The sequence below is a fragment of the Cyprinodon tularosa genome, unplaced genomic scaffold, assembly GCF_016077235.1.
Source record: "Cyprinodon tularosa strain WSP-4 unplaced genomic scaffold, ASM1607723v1 ctg1249, whole genome shotgun sequence".
NCBI classification, from domain to species: domain Eukaryota; kingdom Metazoa; phylum Chordata; class Actinopteri; order Cyprinodontiformes; family Cyprinodontidae; genus Cyprinodon; species Cyprinodon tularosa.
Window position 1 is genome coordinate 95,104 of NW_024038058.1, and position 14,744 is coordinate 109,847.

Sequence of the window (14,744 nt, forward strand, 5' to 3'; positions counted from 1 at the left end):
GTCACTTTCTGCAACATCTTCTTTGCAGGACTTAAAGCAACAGGAACAAAATGAGGAAACATTTAAGCCGATTTGAAACCTTCAATTTAAAGAAACTTGGAATATGTTGATACCATTATTTTCACGGCATTCGTAGAAACCACCGCCAACCAGAGCAGGAAGATGTTTTAGGCACACTACTAAAAAAAAAAAAACACGTTGCTTGATTATTCACTTTAAAGGCCCAAGCTTTTAGCTCAAGTGTTTAACTTTACACAGAGAAAAATACAAACGCCCCAAAAACCTTTTTGCATTTAAGTACACTTAAAGTAAGGAGCTTTGTCACAGAGCAGATGTAGATCAGCCTGTTTTCAACGTGATCAGTAGTTTTATCAGTCAATAAATTATTTCTCTATGAAAGACAGGCTGTTACATGACAGAAAAGTCTGCATAACATCCGACCTTCTACTGCAAACGAGAAACGAGACGAAGAACTCAGCATCCAGTGGCGGCATAGATCAACTCAAGTAGAAGCAGCCAGTTGGAATGGTTGTAGTGCAAAGGCACACAAAAACTCTTCTCTATATATTATTCAAACATCTCTCCCTCTCACACAGTGCAGTCCAGGTGTGCCTCATTAGCATCCAATAAATATCCCTATTTACAGGTGTGCACCTCTGTCCTCTCTCTGCAGGTGTTGCACTTGACGTAGCAGCACCACAGGAACTTGCAGTTGCACTGCCAAACGTGGGAGTACTGGTTGGTGTTGTATCCCCGGCCGCAGCACATCAGGTCGCAACTGTTGGGTTGCAGGGCCGTCTTGTTGCACAGGCGCCCCTGCGTCCCCATGCTGCCAGTCAGCTGGTCGGCCTCGCAGTAGTTGGGCGATCTCTCGATGTAGACCAGCTCCGAGTCTTTAGGCTTGTGGTAGGAGTGCGGTCTCTTGATCTTGAGGAAAGTGGGACGCTTGTTGCGGCTGGCCCGAACCGGCTCCACGTGAACCGCCTGGTTGTACTTGTCTTTCAGGAAGTATCCCAGCTGCCGGAACTTGGGAAGTGTCATCCAGCAAGTCTTGGTGGTGCAGGACCCAGAAACGCCGTGGCACTTGCACTCCAGACGCATTCCCTTCTCCAGGACCTACAACACAGACCACAAGGCCATGAGAGGGTCTAAAGTCTCTTGTTTCTGTTGCATTTCAAAGCCAGTGCAGAGAAATATATCCCTTTGTTAAAAAGCACAACATTTTTTAATAATCATTGAACAGGTAGAGCCAAAGGTTCCAGGTATTTTGGGTGAATGTTAGCATCCTGGATTCTATCATTCTATGATCTACAGTGTGTCATTCTATGGATAATAGCTCTGCCTATTGGCTTCCAGTCAATCAGAGAACTAATATGAACATGTGACCAGTCGTCTGCCAAAGCTAACATGGAAATTACATCCAGCCCCTCTGCGTCTCCCTACGCAGCAACAGCAACTTTAGAATATCAGGTAGCTAGAAAAGAAAACCCAGAACAGACAAATGATGCGTAAAGCTAGCTGTGCTAATGCTAAGGTAAAATAAACATCAGCTGCACTATGTCTCCTGGACAACATCTGGTTCTGTTTCCTCATCCTGGTTCTGATCCATTGATGGTGTCCACCACTGGAGAACCTCTAGAACCAAATGTGCTGCTCTTCGTTCCTAGAATAAATGCTTCCTCTGACCTTCTTTATCACCACAACAACATCCAGAAAGTCCAGTTAACTTCAGGAATTTCTTCTCCTTCTGTCTCCATCTGTAGAATATTCCGGTGAGGCTCCAGAGACTTTAGAAGCCCCAAGTGGGCAGCAGGTTGTTGGATCCTTCCTCTCCTCCTGACCTCAGTGGACCTGCAGCTTCTCATCCTAATGCTGATCAAATGTTCTCCAGCCCCTAATAAATCCTCAGAGCTACAAGGGAACTGAGCTCATTCTGCAGATAAGATGAGTTTGCCCTGACCTTTGACCTTAACAAACCATCTCTTGACGCAGATGACTTGATCAATTATAGACCTATATCCAATCTTTCTTTCTCTTTCCAATATATTTGATTGAATTTTTCTCTTTTAATGTACAATAAACTTACAAACTTAACATTGCAGACATGAACCTCTGCATACTAGCATTCACTCACGCACTCATAATTCAAACCTGCATTTGTTCAAAAATACAAAACTCTTTAGATTATGATACAGAAAAAGTAATAAGACAATATGGAAATAAAAACTGTATTCAAGTCATCAATTTAATAAGCTCCGCCTTCAGTCTCTATAATCCTCATATATGGCTCCCAGAGGTTCTCAAAGTCTTGTTGTTTACCCTTGGCGATATATGTTAATCTTTCCAGTCCGAGTGAATTTGCAATTTCTTTTTTCCAGAGTCCCAGGGAGGGGGCGTCCATGCTCCTCCAGTATAATGCAATAGATCTTCTGGCTTGAAGAAGTCCATAATCTATCAATTTGGTTTTTGACTGTGATTGTCTAAATTCCACTGGGTATATTCCTAGAACACAGATTTTAACCTCTAATGGGACTTTAACCTTAAACACTTCAGATAGACACCTAATAACCTCCCTCCAAAACTTCTGGATTTTAAGACATTCCCATAAACAATGGAGAAGAGTTCCTTTTTCAAGTAAGCATTTAGTACACGTGTCTGGAATATCACTGGACATATGATGAAGCCTAACTGGTGTTATATAGGTTCTCATAAGCCATTTATATTGCAGGAGTTTATGTGTGTTTATCGTTTGTTTTTGCGCTTTTAAACAGGCCTGGTTCCAGTCCTCCTCATCTATATCTTCAAGAGTCTCTCTTCTCCAAGCGTCTAACTTGTCAATTGCTGAATCCTTAGAGGAAAGCATCAACAGATTATAAAAAACCGACAGAAAACCTTTCCCTTTTAAGTCCCCAACACAGATCTGTTCTATTTTTGTTAAGGGTGGAATATCAACTATTCCTTTCATTTTTGATGACATATAGTTTTTCAATTGTAAATATTTAAAAAAATGTTTTGGGGGTATTAAATACTTCTTGCTTAGCTGGTCAAATGTAAGCAACATGCCATCAGCATAAAGATCTTTAACTTTCTGAATGCCTTTGGTTTTCCATATTTTAAATCCTCCATCATTTTTTCCAGGGGGGAACCTTTCATTACCCCAAATCGGAGTAAATTGTGATAGTTCTGGTTGGTCACCTACATGTTTATGTGCTGCGTACCATGTTATAATTGTATTTTTTAAGAAAGGGTTCTTTGTGTTATTTTTTAATGTCTTTATGTCTGAAGAATATATGAAGGTGTTTAATGAGAGATCTGGAACAGATTGCTGTTCAATATCTACCCAAGCTGGAGGCGCCATCTGGCAGAAGTAATGGGTGGCTGATGTTAGTTGGGTGGCCATATAATACCATCTGAGGTTGGGGACTTGAAGTCCACCTCTTTCATAGGGCAAATAGAGTAGCTTTAGACGGAGTCTTGCTTTTCTATCACTCCAAATAAATTGATTAAATAATTTGTCCAAATTGTCATAAAATGAATCTGACAGTGGCAATGGAAGTGTTTGAAAATAGTACAAAAATTTGGGCAAGATTGTCATTTTTAATAAATTTATTCGACCTGTCATGGATATAGGCAAATTTGACCATCGATTTAACATCTCTGTGACTTTTTCCACAAGGGGTTCATAATTTGCTGCGTTTATTTCATTGAGGGATGGAGTGATCTTAATGCCTAAGTATGTAAAACCTTTTGTAGTTGTTTTGAATGGGGTAGTCACAATAGGACTTCTCCTTTCATCTTCATTAAGAAACATTAACTCTGATTTTGAGTTATTGATTTTATATCCTGAAAATTCGCCGAATTCTTTTATTAGATTTAGTAAATTGGGAATACTGGTCTTCAAATTATCTATAAAAAATATGATGTCGTCTGCAAACAAGGAAATGAGATGTTCTCTTCCTCCAATTCTAATACCTTATATTCCAGTATTTGCTCTAACTGCCATCGCCAGAGGTTCTATTGCCAATACAAAAAGCAGTGGTGACAGGGGGCAACCCTGTCTGGTTGACCGTTGCAAATTAAAAGGTTTTGACATGTTATTATTGGTTAAAACTTGTGCTGTGGGATCAGTGTATAGTAGTCTTATCCATTTTAGAAAGGCTTCTCCAAATCCATACTTAGGAAGCACTTTAAATAGGTAGTTCCACTCTATTCTGTCGAAAGCTTGACGTGCGTCTAATGATAGCATCGCTGTGTCCTGACAATTATGTTTTTTATGCAATATATTAAGAACCCGTCTTATATTATGGTAGCCTTGTCTTGTTTTAATAAATCCTTGTTGGTCGTCTATTATTAAATTGGGTAAATACTTATCTAATCTCTTAGAGAGTGCTTTACACAAAATCTTTGTATCACATCCCATAAGACTGATTCCTCTATAACAGGAACATTCAGTCGGGGGTTTATTTGGTTTTAGCAAAAGAGTTATTGTAGCTAACCTCAGTGATTCAGGGAGTATTCCAGCTTTGTATGATTCCTCATACATGTTGAGAAGCGGAGAGATTAATTTATTTTTAAATGCTTTATAAAATTCTGATCTAAAATCCTTGAGAAAGTAGTTGCCAAACAAGTGTGCGATCACTTCCACCATAATGAAGTTTTTGAAGAGTTTCAGTCTGGCTTTAGAGCTCATCATAGCACTGAAACAGCTCTGGTGAAAGTCACTAATGATATTCTCATGGCCTCAGATGATGGATCTGTGCTCGTCCTGTTGGATCTCAGTGCTGCATTTGATCCAGTTGATCAGAATATTCTTTTAGAAAGACTTGAATATTTTATTGGAATTAAAGGAACAGCACTAGACTGGTTTAAATCTGATCTATCTGATCGATTTCAGTTTGTTCACGTTAATGATAGAGTCAATGAATCGATGAAATCAGCTGGTTTTCCTTAGATAGAAAACTTTGAATCAATTTGACTGGATGATCCGGTGAACATGACAGTGACCTGAGACGACGTGTTGTGAATTGGGGCTATAGAAATAAACTGAATAGAATTCAATTGACGTCCAGTCAGGGACAAAACTAGAGCTCCTTCTGGAGGAACCACATACAGACTAACTCTGAAGCTTAAAGTAAAGACATGAATGAATGAATGAATGAACAATAACCTATCTAACAGTGAACAGCTCCTCCTAGATCTTCCCATCTAGATCTGTCCACCAGTATCTCACCCAGCAGTACCAGAAGCTTCTTGGCCGTTAGCGGTTCCTTCCTGTTCTCTGATGGTGAACATCTGGTGAACATCTGCTGTGGTGATTAGGCTGGTAGAAGAAGAACCTGAACATGGGGAACCATATTCAGGTTCTTCTCAGCCTCCTTAAGGTTCTGCTCATCCTTACCTTGCGGCCCACCTGGTTGTTGTGCAGGTTCATAAGCGTCCTGGCGTTCTGCTTGACCTCCCGTGCGTCCACGAAGACCTTGGAGAAGGCCAGGCCGTAGCGGAGGTCAGCAGAGCAGCCGCCCCACTTCCAACCCTCCTCCTGGTTGTAACTGTTCTTCTTCTCCTGGTCGCAACCGCAACCACTCAGCGTCCCTCTGGAGCAGGCCGCCGCCACTGCGTGGGCTACACCGGCGGCCATGATGGCGTAGGTGAAGGCCGCCTCCTTACTACCTGCAGGGGCAGAGAGCAGCCATCAGAGCCGTGGTCAGAGGCCTGGGTGGCCTCCTTACATACCAGACACTATGGCAAACGGAGCGGGTCAGAAACAAACCAGGCGGACCGGGTCAGAAACGCGCCATGCAGAGTGGGTCAGAAATGCCCCAGGCGGACCGGGTCAGAAACAAACCTGTCAATCTCTCTCAGACTGGGGCTCCATGCAGGATCTCAATGATGGTGGGGTCTCAATGATCCTATGCCCAGAACTACACTGGAGGAGCTGCTAAATGACCTGAATACAGCTGGGACCACCGTTTCTATGGTTACTGTTCTCTGAAATCATGCATGGCATGGAAGGTTCCCCTGCTTAAGGAGGAAGAAGAATGATGAGAACCATCTCAAGAACACCATCCCTACAGTGAAGCATGGGGGTGGAAGCATCATGCTTTGGAGGAGTTTTTCTGCACATGGGACAGGGTGACTGTATTGGGAGATTTTGGGGAACAACCTCCTCCCCTCAGTTAGAGCATTGCAGATGGGTGGAGGCTGGGTCTTCCAGCATCACAATGACCCGAAGCATACAGCCAGGATAACCAAGGAGCGGCTCTGGAAGAAGCAGATCTAGGTTCTGGCGTGGCCTAGCTAGTCTCCAGATCTAAACCCAATAGAGAATCTTTGCGAGAAATCTGACTGATCTAGAGTAGATCTGTGTGGAGGAGTGGGCCAAAATCCCTCCTGCAGTGTGAGCAAACCTGCTGAAAAACTACAGGAAACCTTTGACCTCTGGAAACTAATGCTACTGGAACAAATATTAAGATTTATTTTCTCAGGGTTGAAATATTTATTTGTAGCTGTATTATACAAATAAATAAAAGATCATAGATGGGGATTTCTGGAGGGAGGTTCTGGATCAGAGGAAGTTTCTGGACCAGAGGAAGGTTCTGGATCAGAGGAAGTTTCTGGACCAGAGGAAGGTTCTGGACCAGAGGAAGGTTCTGGACCAGAGGAAGGTTCTGGACCAGATGGAGGTTCTGGACCAGAGGAAAGTTCTGGATCAGATGGAGGTTCTGGATCAGAGGAAAGTTCTGGACCAGATGGAGGTTCTGGACCAGAGGAAAGTTCTGGATCAGAGGAAGTTTCTGGACCAGAGGAAGGTTCTGGACCAGAGGAAGGTTCTGGATCAGAGGAAGTTTCTGGACCAGAGGAAGGTTCTGGACCAAAGGAAGGTTCTGGACCAGAGGAAGGTTCTGGATCACAGAGGAAGGTTCTGGACCAGATGGAGGTTCTGGACCAGAGGAAAGTTCTGGACCAGATGGAGGTTCTGGACCAGAGGAAAGTTCTGGATCAGATGGAGGTTCTGGATCAGAGGAAGGTTCTGGACCAGAGGGAAGTTCTGGACCAGATGGAGGTTCTGGACCAGAGGAAAGTTCTGGACCAGATGTAGGTTCTGGACCAGAGGAAGGTTCTGGACCAGAGGAAGGTTCTGGATCAGAGGAGGTTTCTGGACCAGAGGAAGGTTCTGGACCAGAGGAAGGTTCTGGATCACAGAGGAAGGTTCTGGACCAGATGGAGGTTCTGGACCAGAGGAAAGTTCTGGATCAGATGGAGGTTCTGGATCAGAGGAAAGTTCTGGACCAGATGGAGGTTCTGGACCAGAGGAAAGTTCTGGATCAGAGGAAGTTTCTGGACCAGAGGAAGGTTCTGGACCAGAGGAAGGTTCTGGATCAGAGGAAGTTTCTGGACCAGAGGAAGGTTCTGGACCAGAGGAAGGTTCTGGATCACAGAGGAAGGTTCTGGACCAGAGGAAGGTTCTGGACCAGAGGAAAGTTCTGGACCAGATGGAGGTTCTGGACCAGAGGAAAGTTCTGGACCAGATGTAGGTTCTGGACCAGATGGAGGTTCTGGACCAGAGGAAAGTTCTGGATCAGATGGAGGTTCTGGATCAGAGGAAGGTTCTGGACCAGAGGAAAGTTCTGGACCAGATGGAGGTTCTGGACCAGAGGAAAGTTCTGGACCAGATGTAGGTTCTGGACCAGAGGAAGGTTCTGGACTAGAGGAAGGTTCTGGATCAGAGGAAGGTTCTGGACCAGAGGAAGGTTCTGGATCAGGGGAAGGTTCTGGACCAGAGGAAGGTTCTGGACCAGAGGAAGGTTCTGGATCACAGAGGAAGGTTCTGGACCAGATGGAGGTTCTGGACCAGAGGAAAGTTCTGGATCAGATGGAGGTTCTGGATCAGAGGAAAGTTCTGGACCAGATGGAGGTTCTGGACCAGAGGAAAATTCTGGATCAGAGGAAGTTTCTGGACCAGAGGAAGGTTCTGGACCAGAGGAAGGTTCTGGATCAGAGGAAGTTTCTGGACCAGAGGAAGGTTCTGGACCAGAGGAAGGTTCTGGACCAGAGGAAGGTTCTGGATCACAGAGGAAGGTTCTGGACCAGATGGAGGTTCTGGACCAGAGGAAAGTTCTGGACCAGATGGAGGTTCTGGACCAGAGGAAAGTTCTGGATCAGATGGAGGTTCTGGATCAGAGGAAGGTTCTGGACCAGAGGAAAGTTCTGGGCCAGATGGAGGTTCTGGACCAGAGGAAAGTTCTGGACCAGATGTAGGTTCTGGACCAGAGGAAGGTTCTGGACCAGAGGAAGGTTCTGGATCAGAGGAAGGTTCTGGACCAGAGGAAGGTTCTGGATCAGGGGAAGGTTCTGGACCAGAGGAAGGTTCTGGATCAGAGGAAGGTTCTGGACCAGATGGAGGTTCTGGATCAGAGGAAGGTTCTGGACCAGATGGAGGTTCTGGACCAGAGGAAGGTTCTGGACCAGAGGAAAGTTCTGGACCAGATGGAGGTTCTGGACCAGAGGAAAGTTCTGGACCAGATGTAGGTTCTGGACCAGAGGAAGGTTCTGGACCAGAGGAGGGTTCTGAATCAGAGGAAGGTTCTGGATCAGAGGAAGGTTCTGGACCAGAGGAAGGTTCTGGATCAGAGGAAGGTTCTGGACCAGAGGAAGGTTCTGGGTCAGAGGAAAGTTCTGGACCAGATGGAGGTCCTGGACCAGAGGAAGGTTCTGGATCAGAGGAAGGTTCTGGACCAGAGGAAGGTTCTGGATCAGAGGAAGGTTCTGGACCAGATGGAGGTCCTGGACCAGAGGAAGGTTCTGGATCAGAGGAAGGTTCTGGACCAGAGGAAGGTTCTGGGTCAGAGGAAAGTTCTGGACCAGAGGAAGGTTCTGGACCAGATGGAGGTTCTGGATCAGAGGAAGGTTCTGGATATGAGGAAGGTTCTGGATCAGAGGAAGGTTCTGGACTAGATGGAGGTCCTGGACCAGAGGAAGGTTCTGGACCAGAGGAAGGTTCTGGACCAGAGGAAGGTTCTGGATCAGATGGAGGTTCTGGATCAGAGGAAGGTTCTGGACCAGAGGAAGGTTCTGGATCAGAGGAAGGTTCTGGACCAGATGGAGGTTCTGGACCAGAGGAAGGTTCTGGATCAGAGGAAGTTTCTGGACCAGAGGAAGGTTCTGGACCAGAGGAAGGTTCTGGATCACAGAGGAAGGTTCTGGACCAGATGGAGGTTCTGGACCAGAGGAAAGTTCTGGACCAGATGGAGGTTCTGGACCAGAGGAAAGTTCTGGATCAGATGGAGGTTCTGGATCAGAGGAAGGTTCTGGACCAGAGGAAAGTTCTGGACCAGATGGAGGTTCTGGACCAGAGGAAAGTTCTGGACCAGATGTAGGTTCTGGACCAGAGGAAGGTTCTGGACCAGAGGAAGGTTCTGGATCAGGGGAAGGTTCTGGACCAGAGGAAGGTTCTGGATCAGAGGAAGGTTCTGGACCAGATGGAGGTTCTGGATCAGAGGAAGGTTCTGGATCAGAGGAAGGTTCTGGACCAGATGGAGGTCCTGGACCAGAGGAAGGTTCTGGATCAGAGGAAGGTTCTGGACCAGAGGAAGGTTCTGGGTCAGAGGAAAGTTCTGGACCAGAGGAAGGTTCTGGACCAGATGGAGGTTCTGGATCAGAGGAAGGTTCTGGATATGAGGAAGGTTCTGGATCAGAGGAAGGTTCTGGACTAGATGGAGGTCCTGGACCAGAGGAAGGTTCTGGACCAGAGGAAGGTTCTGGACCAGAGGAAGGTTCTGGATCAGAGGAAGGTTCTGGACCAGAGGAAGGTTCTGGATCAGAGGAAGGTTCTGGACCAGATGGAGGTTCTGGACCAGAGGAAGGTTCTGGGTCAGAGGAAGGTTCTGGACCAGAGGAAGGTTCTGGGTCAGAGGAAAGTTCTGGACCAGAGGAAGGTTCTGGACCAGATGGAGGTTCTGGACCAGAGAAAGGGTCTGGACCAGAGGAAAGTTCTGGACCAGATGGAGGTTCTGGGTCAGAGGAAGGTTCTGGACCAGAGGAAGGTTCTGGACCAGAGGAAGGTTCTGGGTCAGAGGAAAGTTCTGGACCAGAGGAAGGCTCTGGACCAGATGGAGGTTCTGGACCAGAGGAAGGGTCTGGACGAGAGGAAAGTTCTTGACCAGATGGAGGTTCTGGACCAGATGAAGGTTCTGGGTCAGAGGAAGGTTCTGGACCAGAGGAAGGTTCTGGGTCAGAGGAAGGTTCTGGACCAGAGGAAAGTTCTGGACCAGATGGAGGTTCTGGACCAGAGGAAGGTTCTGGGTCAGAGGAAGGTTCTGGACCAGAGGAAGGTTCTGGGTCAGAGGACGGTTCTGGACCAGAGGAAAGTTCTGGACCAGATGGAGGTTCTGGACCAGAGGAAGGTTCTGGGTCAGAGGAAGGTTCTGGACCAGATGGAGGTTCTGGGTCAGAGGAAGGTTCTGGACCAGAGGAAGGTTCTGGACCAGAGGAAAGTTCTGGACCAGATGGAGGTTCTGGACCAGAGGAAGGTTCTGGGTCAGGAGGAAGGTTCTGGACCAGAGGAAAGTTCTGGACCAGATGGAGGTTCTGGACCAGAGGAAGGTTCTGGGTCAGAGGAAGGTTCTGGACCAGAGGAAGGTTCTGAGTCAGAGGAAGGTTCTGGACCAGAGGAAAGTTCTGGACCAGATGGAGGTTCTGGACCAGAGGAAGGTTCTGGGTCAGAGGAAGGTTCTGGACCAGATGGAGGTTCTGGGTCAGAGGAAGGTTCTGGACCAGAGGAAGGTTCTGGACCAGAGGAAAGTTCTGGACCAGATGGAGGTTCTGGACCAGAGGAAGGTTCTGGACCAGAGGAAGGTTCTGGACCAGATGGAGGTTCTGGACCAGAGGAAGGGTCTGGACCAGAGGAAAGTTCTGGACCAGATGGAGGTTCTGGGTCAGAGGAAGGTTCTGGGTCAGAGGAAGGTTCTGGACCAGATGGAGGTTCTGGGTCAGAGGAAGGTTCTGGACCAGAGGAAGGTTCTGGACCAGAGGAAGGTTCTGGGTCAGAGGAAGGTTCTGGACCAGAGGAAGGTTCAGGATAAGATGGAGGTTCTGGATCAGAGGAAGGTTCTGGACCAGAGGAAGGTTCTGGATCAGAGGAAGGTTCTGGGTCAGAGGAAGGTTCTGGACCAGAGGAAGGTTTTGGACCAGAGGAAGGTTCTGGATCAGATGGAGGTTCTGGATCAGAGGAAGGTTCTGGACCAGAGGAAGGTTCTGGATCAGAGGAAGGTTCTGGACCAGATGGAGGTTCTGGACCAGAGGAAGGTTCTGGGTCAGAGGAAGGTTCTGGACCAGAGGAAGGTTCTGGGTCAGAGGAAAGTTCTGGACCAGAGGAAGGTTCTGGACCAGATGGAGGTTCTGGACCAGAGGAAGGGTCTGGACCAGAGGAAACTTCTGGACCAGATGGAGGTTCTGGGTCAGAGGAAGGTTCTGGACCAGAGGAAGGTTCTGTGTCAGAGGAAAGTTCTGGACCAGAGGAAGGTTCTGGACCAGATGGAGGTTCTGGACCAGAGGAAAGTTCTGGACCAGATGGAGGTTCTGGACCAGAGGAAGGTTCTGGGTCAGAGGAAGGTTCTGGACCAGATGGAAGGTTCTGGACCAGAGGAAAGTTCTGGACCAGATGGAGGTTCTGGACCAGATGAAGGTTCTGGGTCAGAGGAAGGTTCTGGACCAGAGGAAGGTTCTGGGTCAGAGGAAGGTTCTGGACCAGAGGAAAGTTCTGGACCAGATGGAGGTTCTGGACCAGAGGAAGGTTCTGGGTCAGAGGAAGGTTCTGGACCAGAGGAAGGTTCTGGGTCAGAGGAAGGTTCTGGACCAGAGGAAAGTTCTGGGTCAGAGGAAGGTTCTGGACCAGAGGAAAGTTCTGGACCAGATGGAGGTTCTGGACCAGAGGAAGGTTCTGGGTCAGAGGAAGGTTCTGGACCAGATGGAGGTTCTGGGTCAGAGGAAGGTTCTGGACCAGAGGAAGGTTCTGGACCAGAGGAAAGTTCTGGACCAGATGGAGGTTCTGGACCAGAGGAAGGTTCTGGGTCAGAGGAAGGTTCTGGACCAGAGGAAGGTTCTGGGTCAGAGGAAGGTTCTGGACCAGAGGAAGGTTCTGGACCAGAGGAAGGTTCTGGACCAGATGGAGGTTCTGGACCAGAGGAAGGGTCTGGACCAGAGGAAAGTTCTGGACCAGATGGAGGTTCTGGGTCAGAGGAAGGTTCTGGGTCAGAGGAAGGTTCTGGACCAGATGGAGGTTCTGGGTCAGAGGAAGGTTCTGGACCAGAGGAAGGTTCTGGACCAGAGGAAGGTTCTGGGTCAGAGGAAGGTTCTGGACCAGAGGAATGTTCTGGGTCAGAGGAAGGTTCTGGACCAGAGGAAAGTTCTGGACCAGATGGAGGTTCTGGACCAGAGGAAGGTTCTGGGTCAGAGGAAGGTTCTGGACCAGATGGAGGTTCTGGGTCAGAGGAAGGTTCTGGACCAGAGGAAGGTTCTGGACCAGAGGAAAGTTCTGGACCAGATGGAGGTTCTGGACCAGAGGAAGGTTCTGGGTCAGAGGAAGGTTCTGGACCAGAGGAAGGTTCGGGGTCAGAGGAAGGTTCGGGACCAGAGGAAAGTTCTGGACCAGATGGAGGTTCTGGACCAGAGGAAGGTTCTGGGTCAGAGGAAGGTTCTGGACCAGAGGAAGGTTCTGGGTCAGAGGAAGGTTCTGGACCAGAGGAAAGTTCTGGACCAGATGGAGGTTCTGGACCAGAGGAAGGTTCTGGGTCAGAGGAAGGTTCTGGACCAGATGGAGGTTCTGGGTCAGAGGAAGGTTCTGGGTCAGAGGAAGGTTCTGGACCAGAGGAAGGTTCGGGGTCAGAGGAAGGTTCGGGACCAGAGGAAAGTTCTGGACCAGATGGAGGTTCTGGACCAGAGGAAGGTTCTGGGTCAGAGGAAGGTTCTGGACCAGAGGAAGGTTCTGGGTCAGAGGAAGGTTCTGGACCAGAGGAAAGTTCTGGACCAGATGGAGGTTCTGGACCAGAGGAAGGTTCTGGGTCAGAGGAAGGTTCTGGACCAGATGGAGGTTCTGGGTCAGAGGAAGGTTCTGGACCAGAGGAAGGTTCTGGACCAGAGGAAAGTTCTGGACCAGATGGAGGTTCTGGACCAGAGGAAGGTTCTGGGTCAGAGGAAGGTTCTGGACCAGAGGAAGGTTCGGGGTCAGAGGAAGGTTCGGGACCAGAGGAAAGTTCTGGACCAGATGGAGGTTCTGGACCAGAGGAAGGTTCTGGGTCAGAGGAAGGTTCTGGACCAGAGAAAAGTTCTGGACCAGATGGAGGTTCTGGACCAGAGGAAGGTTCTGGGTCAGAGGAAGGTTCTGGACCAGATGGAGGTTCTGGACCAGAGGAAGGTTCTGGACCAGAGGAAGGTTCTGGACCAGAGGAAGGTTCTGGACCAGAGGAAGGTTCTGTCAGCTGCTGTTCCACCTCCACCCTGCAGAGGTGAGTCTGAGAGGCATGCACATGAAGACGGTTCCAGCCCATAAATCTCAGAGCTGCGCTTTGGAGATAACTCCTGGTGGAGCAGAGCTGGACCTCCTCCAGGTCTGATCCAAAATGACCTGGAGATGGTTCTGGTTCTGCTCAGTAGCTGACGCGCTTCCCGATCCCAGTCCGGTCCGGTTTCGGTCCGTCCTGGTCCCGGTCCCGGTCCCGGTCCGTACCGTACTTTTTGTGGACCTACCCACTCTGAGCTCCTTCCCGAACACCGTCCTCTCCCCCAGCGCCGAACAGTTCCAGCGGCTGTAGCGGAATTGGAACTGGCACTCGCTGAGGCCCATTTGGACCCCCTCTCCGACCGCGATGATGGCGTCGGGTCTGCTCTGGCAGATGGTCCGCTGCCGGGGGGCCAGGCCCGGGATGTTGTTACAGATGATGCTGGCTCCCAGAGCGACCACCGGCCACAGCCCCCTGCGATGAGAGAAAAGTTCTGACTGGAAACCAGAACCGAACTGGTGTCTTCAGCTGCAGGTGGAACCAAGGTGTCCAACCCGCTGGCCCCAGAACCCCCCAGAACTCACCCGATCTTCAGGTAAACCAGCCCGAGGCAGAGGAACACCTGCAGAGCGCAGCGCCGGCCCGTCCTGCTCATGCTGGCTCCGTCCTCCTTCGGTTCTCCTCCCGGTTCTGCGGGGTTAGGGTGAGCGGCAGCAGGCCCGCCCCGGAGTCAGGTGGGAGCCTGCGGGGGGGAGGGGGGCATTAGGACAGCTGGTTCCGGCCGCGCGCTGCGATCCAGTTGGACGTCCGCGTGCGTCTGGGTCTCAGTTTGCCTCGGTTCACATTTTCTATCAGGGCTGCTCCAGAGTGAGGAAGCTGCCTCCATCCTCTTCCTCAGCTGGTGGTCTGGCTGAAGCTTCCGGAGAGGTGGGAAGAAAAATCTCTGGAGCTTTAACCCAAACCTCTGCCGACCCAAACCTCAGAAGCAGAATCTCAGAGAACCAGAACCAAAGAGAAACAGAACCACAGAGAACCAGAGAGAACCAGAACTTCAGAGAAACAGAACCACAGAGAACCAGAGAGAACCAGAACCAAAGAGAAACAGAACCACAGAGAACCAGAGAGAAACAGAACCTCAGAGAACCAGAATCAGAGAGAAACAGAACCTTAGAGAACCAGAACCAGAGAGAAACAGAACCTCAGAGAACCAGAGAGAACCAGAACCAGAGAGAAACAGAACCAGAGAGA

At 48.9% G+C, this 14,744-nt stretch overlaps 1 protein-coding gene across 2 annotated transcripts; it reads right to left on the reverse strand.

The window, feature by feature from the left end:
* Window positions 1-554: 554 nt before the first annotated feature.
* On the reverse strand, window positions 555-14,475 carry wnt7aa (wingless-type MMTV integration site family, member 7Aa). 2 transcript variants are annotated; one of them, XM_038276474.1, is made up of 4 exons: window positions 14,081-14,475; window positions 13,744-13,970; window positions 5,411-5,670; window positions 555-1,116 (listed from the first exon to the last, which is right to left on the reverse strand). In XM_038276474.1, the coding sequence occupies exons 1-4, from the start codon at window positions 14,149-14,151 to the stop codon at window positions 637-639; spliced, it is 1,038 nt and encodes a 345-aa protein (XP_038132402.1). In that variant the 5' UTR covers window positions 14,152-14,475; the 3' UTR covers window positions 555-636. The 2 variants fall into 2 exon arrangements, with proteins under 2 accessions (XP_038132402.1, XP_038132401.1); XM_038276473.1 differs by having other exon boundaries at window positions 5,399-5,670; window positions 14,081-14,466.
* Window positions 14,476-14,744: the final 269 nt, after the last annotated feature.

What these genes read in the sequence shown, in the direction of transcription:
- wnt7aa (XM_038276473.1), bottom strand. Translation starts at nt 14,151, where the DNA reads ATGAGCAGGACGGGCCGGCGCTGCGCTCTGCAGGTGTTCCTCTGCCTC. An exon ending in CGGGAAGGAGCTCAGAGTGG is followed by an intron (nt 5,671 to 13,743) that starts GTAGGTCCACAA and finishes CTGCCCCTGCAG; the next exon opens with GTAGTAAGGAGGCGGCCTTC. An exon ending in ACAACCAGGTGGGCCGCAAG is followed by an intron (nt 1,117 to 5,398) that starts GTAAGGATGAGC and finishes TCTGTGTTGTAG; the next exon opens with GTCCTGGAGAAGGGAATGCG.